The following is a 17,919-nucleotide window of genomic DNA, read 5'->3' as shown; positions in this document are numbered from 1 at the left end:
TGGTGTAGTGTATATGAAGGGCCAGGTTCATATCATCAAACTGATTCATTCAAGGTAGACTTGCAATTATGCCTCCCCTTGTGCTGTGCTCAACTTAATCTTTGCTGTATTAGCTGGAAACAGACAACATTTTAATAGATTTAAAGAAGGTTATCTGAGAGAGGCGCTTCTTCCCATGGTGTATGCATGCGATTCTTTTTGTCCCTCTGCTGACACTGGCCGAATTGATTTGGAAGGTTTTAAAACCCTACCAACACCTGTGAATCCTATCCAAGCGAGATGAGAAGAGTAGCAAGTTTTTAAAAAAGAGAGAGAGAGGTTATCTGTCTTTATCCTGAAACCAGTTGGGTTTACATTTTTATGTCTATATATGTTTGGTATGGGTTGACTTGAATAATCTTTTCTTCACTCTCATCCAGCTGACTCCTCACTGTCAGCCACCATCCCACACGGCTTTCATATATGCAAGTGCCATCATTCCTATCATAGCCTTTTTTGGTAATCAAATGGAATCTCTCCTTCCTTTTTCACTAGTGGACACACTGGTTGGATACGATTCTATGTCTCTGTTTGGTTTGTCATAGATAATGTCTTTTTTTTAAAAAAAGTACAGAAAACCTTGCAGAGTGTGTGTTTAGTGTGGATGATATTTCCCTTCCCAGTTATAATCTGTTCTACATTTTTTTCAGCATTAGGTATTTCATCTGTCAGCTCAATCTGTAATGTGTTCAGTGTGGAAATGAAAACCATTTCTATGTTGGCCAGTTTAAAGCAGAACATTTCAGTGCTCAGCTTATAAAGAGCAGTGTTGGCTCTTAAAAGCATATAAAATATCATTATGCTTTGCCAAGCTGAGGACTTCAGCTCCAATGATGTGTTAGAGCGTAAGCTTCCAGCTGCTTGTGAAGTTACGTGTAAAGAAAAATTACAAGTGAACCTCTCGTTTATAACAGCAGTGGAATTCACACTCTTAATGGAGAGCAGCTGGATTCAGTACCATTTGTGATGCTAGAAGCCTGCAAAAACATATGTAGAGCAGCCATGTTGGATCTAGGCCAGCATCCTGATTCAGACAGTGGTCAGCCAGATGCTTCTAGAAGATCTAAAAGAAGGGCACGATAGCCAGAATCTTCCCCCTGTCGTTGGCCTCTCAGTACTAGTATTCAGATGGTTCTTGCTTCTGAAAAATGGATGTTCCATGTAGACATCATGGCTATAAGCCATTGTTGGAGATGTTCTTCATGAATTTATCTAAGCCAAGTCACAACCTATGATAGGAAATTCCGCATATTATCCAGCATGACTATTGAAGAACTTCCTTTTGTATGTCCTGATTCTGCTGTTCATTTCATAGGGTGACTTCAAGGTATTTCAGTCCACATTCCCCAACCTATCCATGAGGCTATAAACTGCTTTCATGTTCCCTGTTGAGTCATCTTTTCTCTATACCAAAAAACACCAAACTCCTTAATCTTTCTTTGGAGCGAAGGAACCTCAACCCACTGATCATTATCATAAGTCTCTTCTGCCTTTTTCAGTACTACAACATTGTTTTTGAGACAAGAACTATTTCAAATGTGGCCAAACCACAGTTCAGTACTATAGCAATTTTGTTTTCAATTCCTTTCCTTAAAAAAAATAATCCCTAGATGTATTTTGTGTGCTCATTGGATTGCTGGAAGCCACCCTGAGCCGTCAGGGAAGGGTGGCATAGAAAACAAATAAAATAAGTAGATTAAAATGGCCTTTTTCACACCTGCCATTTCCATCAAGTTATCAACCACCCTCCCAAGATCTTTTTCTTGGTTAATCATTACAAGTCTATCCCTCATAAGCATTGGCTTCAAATTTGGATATTTTGCCCCAGTGTTCATCACTTACATAACTGTACTGTATTGGAATGGAGTGGGCAATGTGTGTGACTGGAAAGTTCTAAGAGGGCAGAGCCAAGCAGGGAAAAAGAGAAATGGCAGTTGGGAAATGACAGTTGTAGGCCCTTTCCGCACGGAGGCGGAAGGGCTTGGGTCGGCGTTTCTGACGCCGACCCGACGACGCTGGGACTGTCCACACGGACGGTCCCAGAAAGAACCGGGGAGACGGCGCCACTTGGACACCGCTGTTCCCGGTCGACTCTACCTGTTTCTCCTCGTCCCTCCGGGCCAGCCGCCAGGGCTTCCGGGGACATTCCCCTGCCCCCTGCACCTGCGCAGACCCGTTTCCATGCTCGTGAGCAGGGCGTGAAACCTTCAGGTCGAGGCCACCGAGAGCAGGCAGGTGGCGGGCGAGGAGTGGGGAGACGGGAAGCCGCTATTGCTCACATCGGGCAGCGGCTTCCAGTCGGGCGGGGCCAGCGTTAGTGCGCGCCTCCTAGCCACTCTGAAATGGTGCTGGGTTCAGTTTTTCTGGCGGGCGCTGGGAGGGCTGCAACGGCTTGCATAAGCAGTTGCACCCCCCTGTGCTAATGGCGCCCGTGGATCGTATGCTTTTGCTATCCCCAGGCCAGCCATATTTTCGCTCCATTTTGGGAATAACAAGCCTGTATCAGGAGAGAAAACAGTCACAGGTAAGATGGAAGAGCAGCCTTCATATTTTACTCATTTTGCAAAGCAGTATTGGGTGGAGCATATGGTAAGAGTTTCTGTCATTAGGAGATCAGTAATTACATATTTGGTTATTTAAGAACCCCTCGAGTGTAGGTCAAGTGGAGCTGGAATGACTTTGCCCTCTCAGCTCTAGGTCATCTCTTCGCAGACTGTCCTTCCAACGCCTCTGGAAACACTGGGGCTTCAACATGGGTAACTGACCTCTCACATTTTCTCCTCATGGGAAACTGGGACAGTCTGAATTCATCCAGTTTCCTTTTCTGCAATCTCCCCTGTTTTCTTTCCTTTATCAACTCCTCTTCACTCACCATGGGCCCTACAGCCTCTTCTGGCTGGCTTCCTGCATTCAGAAGGAAGGGCAATTTATTCTTTTTGTGGTTTTGCCTAAAAATGTTTTAAGCAGTTTTGCTCTTCAGGTTGCTCTTCCTTTTCTACTCTGTTGCCTTGTGCTTTTTTATACAGCTTTCTATTTCTAAAAAAGACTTCTTGCCTCTTTAAATAGTTTGCTGTTTGGAAGCTTTCCCTGTTTGAAAGAGCTTGACTTCTCCGTTCAAAAATTGAGTCTTATGTGGGAGACTCATTGCAAAATGGTAGGCATAAACTGCAAAAAAAATAATAATAATAATAAACCAGGTTTGTTTCCCTATTGTTCCATACAGTCTGCTGGGAGACCTTGGTCCAGTCACAGTCTCCTCTCAGGAATTCTTTTCAGTCCCACCTACCTCACAAAGGTGTCTGTTGTGGGGAGGGGAAAGGAAGGAGTTTGTAAGCTACTTTAAGACTCCTTAAAGATAGAGAAAAATGGGGTAAAAAAACCTAACTCTTCTTCTATCTCTAAATATGTAGCTAGGGCAAAATCCTAGCCTGTATCTGCAAAGACAGATAGTGGCTCTGCCTGGGTCGGGTCGGGTCGGGCTCTGGGGTCTGTCTGTCTGTCTGTCTGTCTGTCTGTCTGTCTGTCTGTCTGTCTGTCTGTCTGTCTGTCTGTCTGTCTGTCTGTCTGTCTGTCTGTCTGTCTGTCTGTCTGTCTGTCTCTAAAATTATGTACAGTAGTAACCTAGAAAGGAGACAGAGAAAAAGACAGTGATATAGAATACCTTCCATGCAATGAAAGGATATACATCAATTACTTAATCTGTTTTTTGAAAAGAGGCTATTGCCATCAAGAGGAAAGTGGATATAACTTCAAAGCGTAAGTATAATTTGTTAAGACTGAGCATTACAGTGACAGCGCATTATTCTTTGATGTCTCAAAGAGAAAGCACAAATCATCAGGTGGCTTTATGAACACAATACTTTTGTTTTTTACACTGTATACATGTCACAGGACTCAGATCCTTAGGATGCAGCAGTGACCGAAAATTAGGATTTTTAAAAATTCCATCTTAAAACTTATATGATACAACCAGCAAAATGGAACTGCCTGATATGAGCAATCATTTGATGAGTACGAGCAGGAAAGCATCTCTGTCAGTGATCCCAGTGTATATCTGGATGGGGCAAGAGATCCGACATGTTCTTTCCAGGCAATGCAGTAGAGAATACTGTCCTGCCTCTAGTGTTGTGTATCAGTGCTGTGAAGAGTCAGTAGAAAATGAAGAAAATACAAAACCAGTAGGTCCAAAACCAGTAGCTCCTTGGTTTATTAAGAACTAACAAGCAGAATTCCTACTACATTTGGGGTGATCTTCTACAGTACATTCCTGTAGGCTCTAATTGCGCCGCCTTGCCGGAATTTTTTCTTCATGAAGTCACTAGCTGTCATTCACAAGACAGCGGCTAATCTCTGCTTCCTTTTCCTTAGCCGAAGCCTAGAGGGTGGGATGAGCTGTGCACGCCGCTTCCTGCTTCACATTCCCATTGGCTGCCAAATTTAAAAGTTGGCACCTGAGCTCGATTCAATCAAGCAACCGCGACATTGCCAAGTTCGTCTCTCCCACCAGCGCCAGTGGGCGGGTCGACCAGCATCATCTAACTCTCTCTGTTCCCAATTGGTTCCTTTCCCATGGTTGGCCAAAAAAATGCCGCGGATTGGGTTAAAGGGGAAATTAAGCCCCTGATTAAGCTGAGACAGGGACAACGTGATTATTGAGGGCGAATCGAAAGTACTCCACAGACAAAGTGAGCTCCTCACATCGAAGTTCACTCAGTGCAATTCCTGAAAGCAGGATTGAGTAAAGATCTGGCCCAGGCGGGTCGGCTGGGGAGAGTTGGACTTGTGTGTCGAATTCATGTACAAAGCGGACTACCCAGGCTGAACACAAGTCGAGCCCTGCTGGTAATGTACTGTGCGTAATCACTCTATATAAGAGGCAGACAGATCCACTCTGCCTTTAATCAGTGAAAGAACACTTGAAACCGGTACTTTGGTATCTATAATTCAGACATTACGAGACAAAATACTGGATATATCATCCAGTTCAACATTTAAACTGTCAACTAGTTATAAAGAAGCTGTTCTTACCAGGTTTAATTTGTATAGGGTCCATGAAGCACATTGTGGCAATATTTTCTTGGATATATTTGTTCCTTTGTTTTGGGCGTGTTCAGTCAAACCTCTTGCTTCCTCTTGAGCCCTGAGTTCTTACTGAAAGTGAATGCACTGATGAATCTGTATCAGGACTGCACCACTTCAAGCTACCATGACTGTTTCCCAGACATGTAGAAATCTATATAAGAGGAAGGCTGGACTGATTCTTTTTTCCTAGTATCTAGTTTTCTGTTTGGAGGGGGGGAGGTGTGTAGGTGTGTGTGTGTGTGTGTGTTGTGTGTGTTGTGTGTGTGTGTGGTGGTGACCCACCCCCAATAGACATATGGTGCTGCAGCCTCTTAAGTTTCCAACCACGGTCTGGCCTGCTCATCTTTAAGATTGCCAGGAGGAAACTCTTCAAATAGCTGCTCAAGGAGCCCTATCTTCCTTTTCATCTTACACACCTGGAATTGCATCAAATGTCTAGAGCTGACTACAGTTAGGATGCTGGACTTTGTAGATCAATTGTTTGACAATACTATTGTTCTTGTGGCACTCAAGATGAGAAACTGGGTGTGCTTTTACCATGGATGCTACATTCAGTTAGTGCAATTCTAAGGATGCTTCTGCGGGAGTAAACCCTGTTGAATAGTCTGTTTAGATTAGCACTGTTAATCAGCATCGCTGAGTGTCAATTAGATGTGTAAAGTGTCTTGTTAATAGCAAGTGTATAATTTTTTATACAAAATCTCTTTTGGGATTCAGTGTGCACTGATACTGTAGTCACCTGCAGTTGTATACTTGCACTTTCCCCTGCAATAAATCCTGTTAATTTTATTAATAAAGTTGGCCTGACTTGGTTAGAAGCGATAATCTGCAACACTGCACATCTTTTATGCTTTCAATGGATATTTTTAGTAATAGCTGTGCTCTGTAAAATGTGGGGCTTATCGTTTTAAGCACTCCATAAAAATGCTTGTTAAAGGCTAATTCTCATGTGATAGTTTTTTCCTAGTATTTACCAAATGGTTTACTCAGAGCTTAATTCTGGTTGATTTACTTTATATCCCTTGTTTAAGTTTTCTTTCTACCAAGTCTTAACTCTGTGGCCAGAATAAGAATGAGGTATTATGTGGCTTGCTATGCAAACTCCCGTGTTTTGTGGGAAACAGCATTACAGTTGGGAGATAATAATGGAACAATATTGTGCCTAAAGCTTTGCAAAAAAATATGTGGTCGGCAGCTGCTTCTCTTTGGGATTGTCAGCAGCCTACGGGTTTTCCCTGCCACGCATGCTTCCATTCGTCATTCATTTGACAAAACTGTTAATCAGCGTTCTAGATCGGCACCCATGCATACATTTGCATTAAGCAACCCAGTAATTCTTTGTCCTTTCATGGGCATGTTTTGTTGAACAGATGCAAAGCCTGCGTTTGCGAAGGAGCCTCTCAGTCTCATGATCTTCTGCCAAGTGTAGTTTTTTCACGTGCCAAACAATGATCAAATAATAACATTTTAAACACTTCCAGAACTGAGGCAGTACCTTATCTGGATTCCTCAAAGCTAAATTGTGGCACCCATCAGAAGAGCACAACTGTTCTTCAGTCTCACTTGCAAATCAGTCCCGTGGCGAAAGAGAAAATAAACTTCAAGGCTTCCTGGTTGGATTCATAAGTTTTATCATCCCCTGCCAGCATCATTCTGGCAGGGGATGATGGGAACTGTAGTCCATTACATCTGAGGCCAAGTGAAGTTTGACAATCTGTGCTCCTAGGAAGTTATATACAACAGCCAGCCAACAGGGCTGCATCAAGCAACCAGGGGACATATAACAAATGTCCCCAGGTTGTGGCCATTTAATCACGTGGAGGTGGAATATTGCCTCCCACACCCTTCCTCCTTCCACCCGGGTCCATACACTGACTTTGTGCAAAAAAAGTTGTTTGGTCATGGTGGGAGAGGGCAGTCGCCCATACAGGGAAGGGGGGCAGAAAACTCAAATTTTGCACTGGACTACATTTTCCCTAGATATGCCTCTGAGCCACAGCTCATCAAGACCCAAGGAAGATATGTTCTGTATCTGGACTCTTGAATGGTTTTCGTGTGTAGCATATAATCTGTGGCATCCCAAGAATGGCTGTTTCTATGTTCCGGTGTCAGGGTCTGCTGTGTCTGACAGTGAGGATGATGGCCTGTTATGCCGGTCTTTTGACTCCAGTGGAGGTGAGACCCCCGAAGCCAGACCTGGCAGCAGTGACTCATTGGAGGATGAGGAACCAGCTACGGCCACTCCAGCCTCTGACTGCCTTACAGAACCAGGGCCAGCTCAGCAAGCACCCCCAGAACAGTCCCAGAGCTCACCTCCACCCCCAACTTGCAGTCCTCCTTAGTTCCCCTACCCTGCTAGAGCAGCGCCAGCTATGGCAGGACCTGACAGAGTGACGGCGATCAGCCAGACTGGCTGCTCGCAAAATGTGAGTGCTCACAGACTTGACTCCCTAAAGCAAGATGTGAGTGCTCACAGACTCGGCTCCCTGAAGCATGGCAATCAGTCCCACATGAATCAAAAGGGCTGGTTGCTGCTTCGTGCCTTTGCAGATGACAACAGCTCATGTTGATGGCTGCCCTGCTCTGAACCTTGTGTTACACCTGACTTTTGGATTACAACTCTGCTTGTGTACTTGCTTTGTGTGAACTGTACTGATCTTGTGTTGCTGAACTTGTGGACTGACTTTGTGTGGACTTGGCTGAACTGTTCTTGAGGACTTAGTTTGAGTGGACCTGGCTGCACCAACGGAGCGGTGAGCTTCTGTGCGTTTCTTTGCCTAACTTGTCTCAAGTAAAGCTGTGAGTTTCTTTGCCTATCAAGTAAAGCTGTGAGTGTTCACTACACCGTGCCTTGTGCCTCCTTTGTGGCCAGCCCGTGGCATCTAGAAACAGTGTGGCAGAAGAAGGGAATTGGCAGAAATTGGACCTCTTCTAGAATGGGGCAGGCATTTCCACAAGAATGGGGGGTGGGGAGATTTCTGTCAATTTCTCTTTTGCCAAAGTATCACACACATTCCCATGAATTCTCTAATTCCCCTTAAGAGCAGCTTTAGAAGAGATATGGGGACTAAAGAAAGAACAGGAATTTAGCAAACATCTGCTCTGCTCACAGCTGTCTGGATCCAACCCATCATGGCTGCAGTGAGAGGAAATTGAGGTCCCCATGATAAGTTCTCTCTTCTGTGCCACAACAAAAAAAAATGGGACCATTCTCATATTCAACTGTACATTGTGGAAAGAAAGTGGAAACGTTATTTTTTTTAGATCTACTCATTCTCTGTTACAATATAAATTCTATAAAGTCAATCTTCCCCCTGTTGTCTTATGAGTGCAGGACTCAGTGGAAATATAATTTAGAATATGGAATGCATCTTGCTGATAAATGTTAAAAACAGAGTACAGCTCTGAAGCCATAAGGAACCCCTTTGTGGCAGCCTGCTTGCAATAATGCTGCCAGCCACATTCTCCATATGGAGAAAGCGTTGATGTTGGGCTTCTTTAGCAGAGTCCTGAGCCAGTCCAAGTAAGCGGTCTCTTTCACACAATTTGGATCTTCTCTGGGATGGTTTCACACTAAGGAGATGCCTTGACCATTGCTAAGCAGACAGTTGCTGCTTAACTGGCTGTGGACAGGAACTCCAAGCCCACATTTTGATTTCATAGTTCCAACACCCAAGTAGCCTTGCCTGAGAAAAGCAACTCAGGGTGAAGAAAGACATGAAAGGTCATAATAGTTTCCTCACTTGCAGAGTGCGCCACTTTCCTCCCAACTGTGCAATTTGCACAACAGACATATCAGGGAGCTAAATGCTAATTTAGGATCAGTTCAGCTGCTCCTTTATGCTTCAGGGACTTTTTAAAAATGTCGTATGTGTGTTTATCTGCTGGGGGGAGGGAAGACACAGCTCATGACAGACGAAACCCTCCAGAGACTGGGGTGGGGAACCTCTCTGAATGATATCATGAACTGTAATCAACTGCCATCATCTGTGGCTAACTTTGGGTGACAATATGTAGAAACCATCCCCCCCCCAATTACAGAGCCAGAAGTTTCCACTGAGGGTGCCTTACATCTTACTCACTGTTAGTCTTTAGACTGCAGCAGAGTACATCCCAACTCATTTTAACTTTTCCAAATCCCTGCTCCCAAAGCACTGAGGACATACTGAGATGAAGTTCATTCTGCATTTATGGTAAATTTTTATTAAAATCAAGTGGAGGATGCCAAGTTACTGTTGTTAAGCACCGCTTGAGCCCCATATTAGATCAAATGTGCTGCATTGTGGGGGGAAAGGGAAATAGTATGTTTAAGGTGGTCCTGCTCTTCATCTTGTCCGGGATTCTAAATGGTGAATAAAACATCTTCAAAAGGTTACAGAACTATTAAAGACAGTTTGCTAGATGGTTGACAGTGACTTGGGTTAATACAATAGAAAGATACTGGGCTGGATCCAGCACAATTGTTCCTCTTGGAAAGGCAGAGACAAAGAAAAAGACTGCAGTCTCTCTCATTGGTCCGCATGGCAAAATTATACCTGTGTACCACTGGGATTTTTTTACCTGGGTCTATTTTATCTCGGTTTCTCCCTCCGCACAGCTGCCCGTTTCTTTCCAGGAGCCGAGTTAGGACCAGGAGGTAATACTCCACTTTGTTCTGCACGAGCCCGGGTCTTTTGTATTCATACCGCAAGTGCATCCCTCTTGATTGGTCAACCCAGAGCGGCAAGGTGGAAAAAATAAACTGGTTCTGCTCCTGTGGTGTTTGCATGGTAGTGAGGTCACCTTGGGATATTTGAAAAGAATCGCCAATTTGGCGATTTTTGAAAATCCTAGGCTACCAGAAATTTCATGAGGCAACACCAGGGCAGGCCCGCTTTAGCACTGGGAGCCATGTGGAAAACTTGCACGAATCGGGATATTTCACTTGCCCATCCTGGAATATTTGGACTGTGCAGAAACGACCATTGTTGCTCCACTTGGGTTTTCTTTTATGCAAGGTCTTGAACGACTAACTTTTGGGCACTATAACATGTAGGGAAGAAGATAGCGGGTGTTGTCCAAGCTCTCATGCAAGTAAAACTGAGCATTTATGTTTACGCTTGCACATCACTGGAACCCAGCCATTAATGTGAAGGAACCCGTAGCACTACAGCACAAACAATTAATTGTGATATTCCAGAAAAATATCCATTTAAAATTTGGCAAAATCTGCAAATTTACATTTTTGAGTTTGAATGATAATTGTTCAGGTAGTAACAACTTTACAACATGTTTTATCACCACAGTAAGCTTATCTTTTCCTGTGGGGCAGGAAGAAGCTTCTCCAACAATGAACCAGAAGATGGTTTTCATTTTTAAAGGAGAAAATTGTGCCCAGAACCAACTATTTTGACTGTAAGAGTTACTGTAGAGATGGGAAGGTTCCTCCTGTGGTGATGGAGCCCGGGGGGGGGGGGGGGGGATTAGATTTTGCCCCGGGCTCCATTTTCCCTAGATATGCCTCTGGGTGATGACCACATAGTTCACCTATAACCACAGAGCAGAAATCCTCAAGGAATAGTAGAAACATCCATTATAAATTGTGGCTCTTAAGTGGAGGGCACCAAATGCTAAATGAGACTAAAAGAGATGACAAAACTGTTCTACTGCAGTGTTATTTATTCAGGATATTACTATGCTATCTCTTCAGAGTCCTGTTCAAGTCAACTTAAAACATTGCAGTGTAAGAACAAGCCATTGGATGTAACTTCTACCCATAATTAAAAGCCTAGGTTAAAACATATGCTTTGGCATGGTGCCTGGAAGAAAATAAAGTAAGAGCCAGGCAACTGAGTTCTAAAATCTTGGTCCAGCTCTGTATCACTATTTGCCATGATGTATTGTATGAGGGCCTTGCTTAGGCACATTCATCCTCACAGCAGATTGAAAGAGTGACGAGATAGCTGCCAAGTATTCTATCCATGAGGGGACAATTTGTGGCATTTCAGAAGGGAGATAAGCAACATTCACTTGTTCGGTGCTGACAGGTTTCACATCTTCAAAAAGGCAGATGCGGCTAAGCAATAGGGTTAACTACAGATGGTTGTAAGTTAAAAGTGAGGAGAAACTTTGCTTAGTATCAACCTAATTCTAAACATGCTTACTAGGAAATACATCCCACAGAGTTCAGTGGATTCTACATAAGTTTCAGATGATAGCAGTTGAAAACACTTCACGATATCTGCCAATGATGCTTCTTTAACTTCTCAAAGCCACTTCTGGGATTTCGGAGATTTAAATTGAATCCAAGGAGCTATCTAGTTGAACTATTCAGGACAGGTAACAGTATCACAACCCAAAGCAGATGAATCCAGCTAGAAAACCCCTTTGTTTGGCCCCTTCTGCACACGCAAAATAATGCATTTTCAAACCACTTTCACAACTGTTTGCAAGTGGATTTTGCCATTCCGCACAGCTTCAAAGAGCACTGAAAGCAGTTTGAAAGTGCATTATTCTGCATGTGCGGAATGAGCCTTAGTTCCAGCTCTGCCACCCTGAAGCTGAAAACTAGTTGAGTTGTGGTCCTGCATGGGGGAAAAACATAAGTATATAAAATGCCCCAGAAAGAAAAGCAAAATTCCCCTACGGGGAATTACTGCAATGTACAGCCTAGGAATTTGCAGATGAATCACATACTACTTACTCCTTTTCCTCCACTTACTAGTTCTTAAAAAATACATTTCTTGAATATTTACATCCCTGTTATAGAAAGATCTGATGCACATGCTAGTAACTAGTTAGTAAAGTATGCTATCAGAACAGTCTTAATCTAACGCTGTTGTTTTAAAGGTTAATGATTCTCTTCATCTGTGCCAAACAATCTACTCCAACAATCTACTCACCCTCCAATTCCCTAAAATTATTTGTAGCATTGATCCTGTAGCATCATTGTGACTATCATCATTTATAGAATTTGTACATAGAGTGCCATCTGTTGGAAAAGTCATTGCAGCACAACGGTGTTGCTTCTAAAATTTACTGCGTCAAATCAAAAATGTTCCATTAAGTGGTGCAAGCGTTTTGCTGCTTGGTAGAACAGGAAGATGAACGACAAAAGTATGTTCCCAAAAGGTGTCTTGTTGAAAAGCATTTCAACTCATGAGAGCCAGCAAAATGTAGTGGTTAAGAGTGGTGGACTCTAATCTGGAGGACTGGGTTTGATTCCATTCCTCCACATGAGCTGTGGAGACTTATTAGGTGAACCGGGTTTGTTTGATTCCATTCCTCCACATGAGCTGTGGAGACTTATTAGGTGAACCGGGTTTATTTCCAACACTCCTATATTCCTGCTGGGTGTCCTTGGGCTAGTCCCAGTTCATTCAGAACTCTCTCAGCCCCACCCACCTCACAAGCTGTCTGTTGTGGGGAGAGGAAGGACAAGGAGTTTGTAAGATACCTTGAGTCTCCTTACAGGAGATAAAGAGGGGGGGGGGTATATATCCAAACTCTTCTTCTTCGTGTTGCACATTACTGAACTATTTGCTGTATCTGATGGAATATCATTTGTGCGTGAGAGAAAATTCAAGGTACAAGCCTTTCTGGTGTTACATAAACCACATTCCCCGTGGCAACTGGTGTCTTTGTGGGTTTTCACAATTGCCTCTCGATGCACATGGATGTAGTCATCTGAGAGCACTGAGCAATGCACTATGATCGTGCCAAGCCACAATAACCTGTGCGCAAAAAACCTCTCTGTTTCTTTGGGATATGCTGGGCATCTCAACATGCAGCAGAAGACTGTTCTTGTGAATAACAAATGTCCGTCATGTGTCCAGACTTGTGACTTTTCTCGTGGTTTCAGCAAGAGCCCTTAGTTTATAACCCCTTTAAGACAGCTCCACCATCATTGCTGCTTTTCTGACACTCTGATCCCTAGTGTGGTATGGCCCTGCTGGGTTTCTTAGCATCCATTTTCTGCTTCCTGTAATGATCTCCTCCTCAAAGCAAATAGCAAGCTCTGGATTTCCTTCATCTCAACTCAGGAGACATCCATTTCCTTTGTGTTTACATTATTCCAGTCAAGGCCTGTTAATTTCTTAAATTGATCCCTATTCCACTTATTTCCCTAATGCTCACATTTTGTGCCAAGGAAATTCCTCTCTACATTAAATCAAAGAGTATAGTTACTTAAGCTCTAGTGTTCCTGATAACCCTGCCCTTACATTCCTACTGTTTGGGTCTTCACTAATATATGTGTGTTTGTTTTCAGTATCATTGACAGAGAGGTGGCTTTAATGGCAGAAGTTGATAAAGTTAAAGAAGAAGCCAGTAAGTAAAAACCAGAAGGGGCTTTTGGGTACTTCGGAACCACAGCTGTTTCTGCAGAAGTAAAGCCAATCAGTTTATTTAGAAAAAAGGACTGCACCATTTATCCAAATTGTTGAGCAGTTTGCATCAGACACTCAGTTCTGATTCAGGCTGTGTGGATCTCTCAGGCCCCTTCCGCACATGCAGAATAATGCACGTTCAATCCACTTTCACAATGGTTTGCAAGTGGATTTTGCTATTCCGCACAGCTGCAAAGTACATTGAATGTGGGTTGAAAGTGTCTTATTCTGAATGTTCGGAAGAGGCCTCAGTTGCACAATCAGCATGCTTAAAACAACATTTAGCCATCAGAAGTATTAATTGAAAAGAAAAAAATTCTTCTGAAAACAATTTCAGAAGCCAAAGGCAGCGACAGTGGAATTGTGCAGTGGGATGTCCGGAGATGGGTTCTCCGGGCTACAGTGCATCCCCGGGAGGTTAGGAGGCTACTCTGTCGGGTTTGGAGCAGTGATTCCCAACCAGGGTTCCGTGGGTCCCTGGGATGCCATGAGCATGTCCCAGAGGTACCGCGGCAACACTACCAGCCCCCTCACTTTTGTGATGTCTCCCACCAGTGCCAGCAAGGACATGGAGCTGGCCCAGGTCAGCAGCCATTTCCCGACACCCCCCCCCCACCCCGTACTTCCCGTCATCCTGGGAGGGGAAGGGGGGGTGGCAAGCAGGGGCACTGGGAGGGGAAGGTGGGGGGAATGGCAGGGGTACCGTGAGATATGAAGAGTGAGGTCAAGGGTACCGTGATGTCAAAAAGGTTGGGAAACACTGGTTTGGAGGGTAGGCAGGTTGCATCTTCCTGTGCCACCAGTAGGGGCCGCCCTCCTCCTCCTTCAGCTCAGTATTTCCACACAACCCAGAAGTTCCAGTTGCCTTTCTTCATCAACAATATTCTCATGCAAAGATATGCAAGGTCAAAAAGACTTGAACAAAATTACTTATAAGGGTAGTGATTTGAAAATAGAATTGCAATGAAAGAAACTATTCAACCAATAATATGCTCATAATATTGCTGCTAAAAAATCTAGAGTCAAAAAGCCTGCTCTTCACCAAGGCAGGAAACAAACTGGAGGAGGAGGGAGATTCCACACACACACACACACATACATCCATGGAGACAGGGCACCACAATTCCACGTGCCTCCATACCTGAGAGCTGGAATCACCTAGCTAGAATCACCCATTGCATGGACTACTCCTTGCCGCCTACCAAGGAGAATTACACAAAGGATGCTCATAGAGGCAAACTTGATTAATTTGCAAAATTTATACAGGATGGAAACAGCAGCTTTCCTTACAACAATCAGATTTCTGGAATGTACCTGGGTCCCAAGAATAGGTGTGGATCCTGTACCAAAACACTGGCAAGTTATATATAATCTAGATAACAAGAATATGCAAGCTTTGTGCCTGGAAATCAACATTCCACACAAATTACACCAATCAAAGCTCATGCGCTTTGCAGAGTTTCCTGAGCTCAGTTCTACTGAACTGCTGCTTTATTTTTCCTTGATTTAAGCCATTTTATCCAGAGTCGAGTGCCTGCGCCATTCATGGGCAAGGAACAGAGTCATGATGACATGGAAAAGGAAAAGGAAGCAGGCACCGATTGGCAAGGCAAAGCAAAAACAAAAGCTGCTTTTCTGGATCAGGTCAAAGGAGGCTTATTTGGTCCAACCTTTTTTCTCTAGTGATGCCTTCGGCTTCTTGAATGCCGAGCAGGATGGTGCTATCCACCCCTTAATGCTTGTTCCCAACTCCTACTACTCAGAGGCCCCTTCCGCACATGCAGAATAATGCGTTTTCAATCTGTTTTCAGTGCGCTTTGAAGCTGTGCAAAATAGCAAAATCCACTTGCAAATAGTTGTGAAAGTGGATTGAAAACGCATTATTCTGCATGTGCGGGAGGGGCCAGAGAGACGTATCTCTGAAGATGAATATTCTGCTCGGATGTCTTGGCTAATTGACACCAACCCACCATGAACGTCTAAAGCCTTCTTTAAGGCAAACTATTCTAATCACATCACTGTTTTGCTGCAATGAATTTAGTTTCATTAGTATTGTTTTCCATTTTAAAAAACACTCTTTTTGGGTTTGACTCAAATTAGCTAAACTAGTCCTGCCAACATATTAGTATGTATACACATACATCTGTTTGTAACAAAGAGCCAACATCCATTTCCTTTGTGAAAAGGAACCAATATCTGTATAAGTGTGGGGGGTTTAAATCACTTGTTGAATTGTATATATGTGTTGTACATAGCATGAGAATTGCTCAATGCACATACAGGAAAAAGATTTTGAAAAGGCAAGCTCTGGTACTCACGTCCCTGTCTTGCTGCAATGAATTATTTACATTAGTATTGTTTTCCATTTCTTTTTTAAAAAAACTTTTGGTTTGGCCTGAATCAGCTACAGTCTTGTTCACAAATTAAAAGTAAACGCATGTATCAATGTATATTCAGATATCTGTTTGTAAGAAAGAGCCAACATGCATTTCCTTTGTGAAAGAAGCCAGGGACTAGTGTCTGGATAAGTTGCCGGGGGGGGGGGGGGGGGTGTTAAATCATCCACTGAACTGTACATTTGTGGAATGTCACATGAGAATTGCTAAATTGCACATTCAAGGGGGGAAAATCAAGCTTGTGCTGTACATGGATTGTACATGCATTCACTGCAACTTGAGAACTCTGGTGTTCTAGTTCTTCCACTTACATGACACACTGAGTTATCATTTTAAGCAAATCTTCTAAGAATCCTGCTAATCAGTTAGTAATGCAGTTAATTTGCTATGGGTGTGTGTGTGTGTCCTCATCTCATTTATTTGAGTTTGAATCTCCTCTGCCATTCTGTACAGGACCAAATGAAACATTATGACCAAATGAAACATTATGGCAAACATAATCTGCCCAAGCCTGCAGTCAAATCTGGTTTCTGAAATGTCTAATACAAATTGCCTGTGTTCTGTATTTTGCCACCACCACCCTTACCAAAGTAGCAACCATTATTGTAAAGTTGTGTGTTGGCTTTTGGGATGACAGTCGTTTATTATATAGTAGGTGGTCCTTCTGCCTGCTAATTGAAAACATATATATCCACACATTTATGCAACAACAAAAAAGTAAATTTATCTCTTTGTGTTTGCCAGTGGAAATCTTAACTGCTCGTCAAAAAAAAGCCGAAGAATTGAAGAGGCTAACAGATTTGGCAAGTCAGATGTCAGAGACACAGTTGGCCGAACTCAGGGCGGAAATTAAGGTTGGCTTCTCAGGCATTTCCATTTCTAGCAGGTTATATCTCCCAGTAGCAAGATGAATGCCAAATATTTAAAACTGCAACACTGAAAATCAGAACCAGATTTTCAAAAACAAAGTATAAATTTGGCCTTCTAAATATCTCAGCTTCATCTTTTGGCTTTCTGCCATGAAATCAGAGAGTCCGAAAATACACAGGCAATATGGAAGCAAATTGCTGCAATGAACAAAAAACCATGCTAGGCACAAGAAAACTTAAACATATTGCAAATGAAGACCAAAAACAATTTTAATCAATGTAAATAGACACCACCTTATCAATTAACTTTATCAATTTGCACTAACATCATTGAAATTCTTTCTAGTCTTCATTTGCAATTTGTTTATGTTTTCTTGTGTGAAATTAAAGGGTAGCAGATCTACTGTGAATTTGCTTAAAGCTAACATTTGACATGAAAGATACACATACAATCCCATTCTATATAAACAATTTATCTTTTCTTTCTGAAAGATTATAAAGAAAGCACATTCACAGTAATTCGGCTTGGAAACTGGGTAGGGCCCTGACCTAGGCCTCCAAGCACCACTAGAGGGTATACTTTTCTTACCCCCTCTTTGTGCTTGAGGCACATAGGGCATAGGCCATTCAAGCATTTGTGGTCTTGTTTGCATTGAATGTTCATTCCCTTTGGGTTGGACTCATGGATAAACACACGTTTCACCCATTCCTGAACTCCCCACGCCTCAGATCAGAGAATCTCTACAGTTTCTAAAAGCACAGGCTTTCCTCTTCCTTTGCAGGGAGAGCAAAGTGAATCAGCATGTGTTGAACTTTCTTAGGGTTTTCTCACTTTCCAAGCTTTCCCCGCCTACATAACAGCAGTGCCCCTTGCCCTTCCAGGCAACTCTTCAGAAGAATCAAAAAGGCTGTTTTACTCCCTATGCTTGACCAAAGACAGCACCTAAAAGAAAAAGGCAGCAGACAATCTACCCAGCTGGGGGGCGGGGGGGGGGGTTGCATGGATAGAACAAGGAAGTGGGGGTGGACAAAATGGAGGCTTAGCTTGGCTGGGGACACTTTGCAGGAGAATCCCATTTAAACAATTATTTTTCAAAAAAGCAGGAAAAACCCACTATGAGGCAAACAGGCGCAAGGTAACCACTGCATGTACAAATGGCCGTAGTG

General features: G+C 43.1%; 1 protein-coding gene across 2 annotated transcripts in view; it reads left to right on the top strand.

Moving 5' to 3' along the window:
- SPATS2L (spermatogenesis associated serine rich 2 like) overlaps positions 1-17,919 on the top strand; it is a 99,332-nt gene that overhangs the window by 76,105 nt on the left and 5,308 nt on the right. For both annotated transcript variants that reach the window (XM_048484209.1, XM_048484208.1), the window contains exons 8-9: positions 13,370-13,428; positions 16,628-16,737. In XM_048484209.1, the coding sequence (XP_048340166.1) occupies positions 13,370-13,428; positions 16,628-16,737 (169 nt within the window). The remainder of the gene's footprint in view (positions 1-13,369; positions 13,429-16,627; positions 16,738-17,919) is intronic.

Source organism: Sphaerodactylus townsendi, linkage group LG02 (assembly GCF_021028975.2).
Source record: "Sphaerodactylus townsendi isolate TG3544 linkage group LG02, MPM_Stown_v2.3, whole genome shotgun sequence".
In the NCBI taxonomy this organism is placed as follows: domain Eukaryota; kingdom Metazoa; phylum Chordata; class Lepidosauria; order Squamata; family Sphaerodactylidae; genus Sphaerodactylus; species Sphaerodactylus townsendi.
Note: the sequence above shows the minus strand (reverse complement) of the source record. Positions and strands in the feature narration are given on the sequence as shown.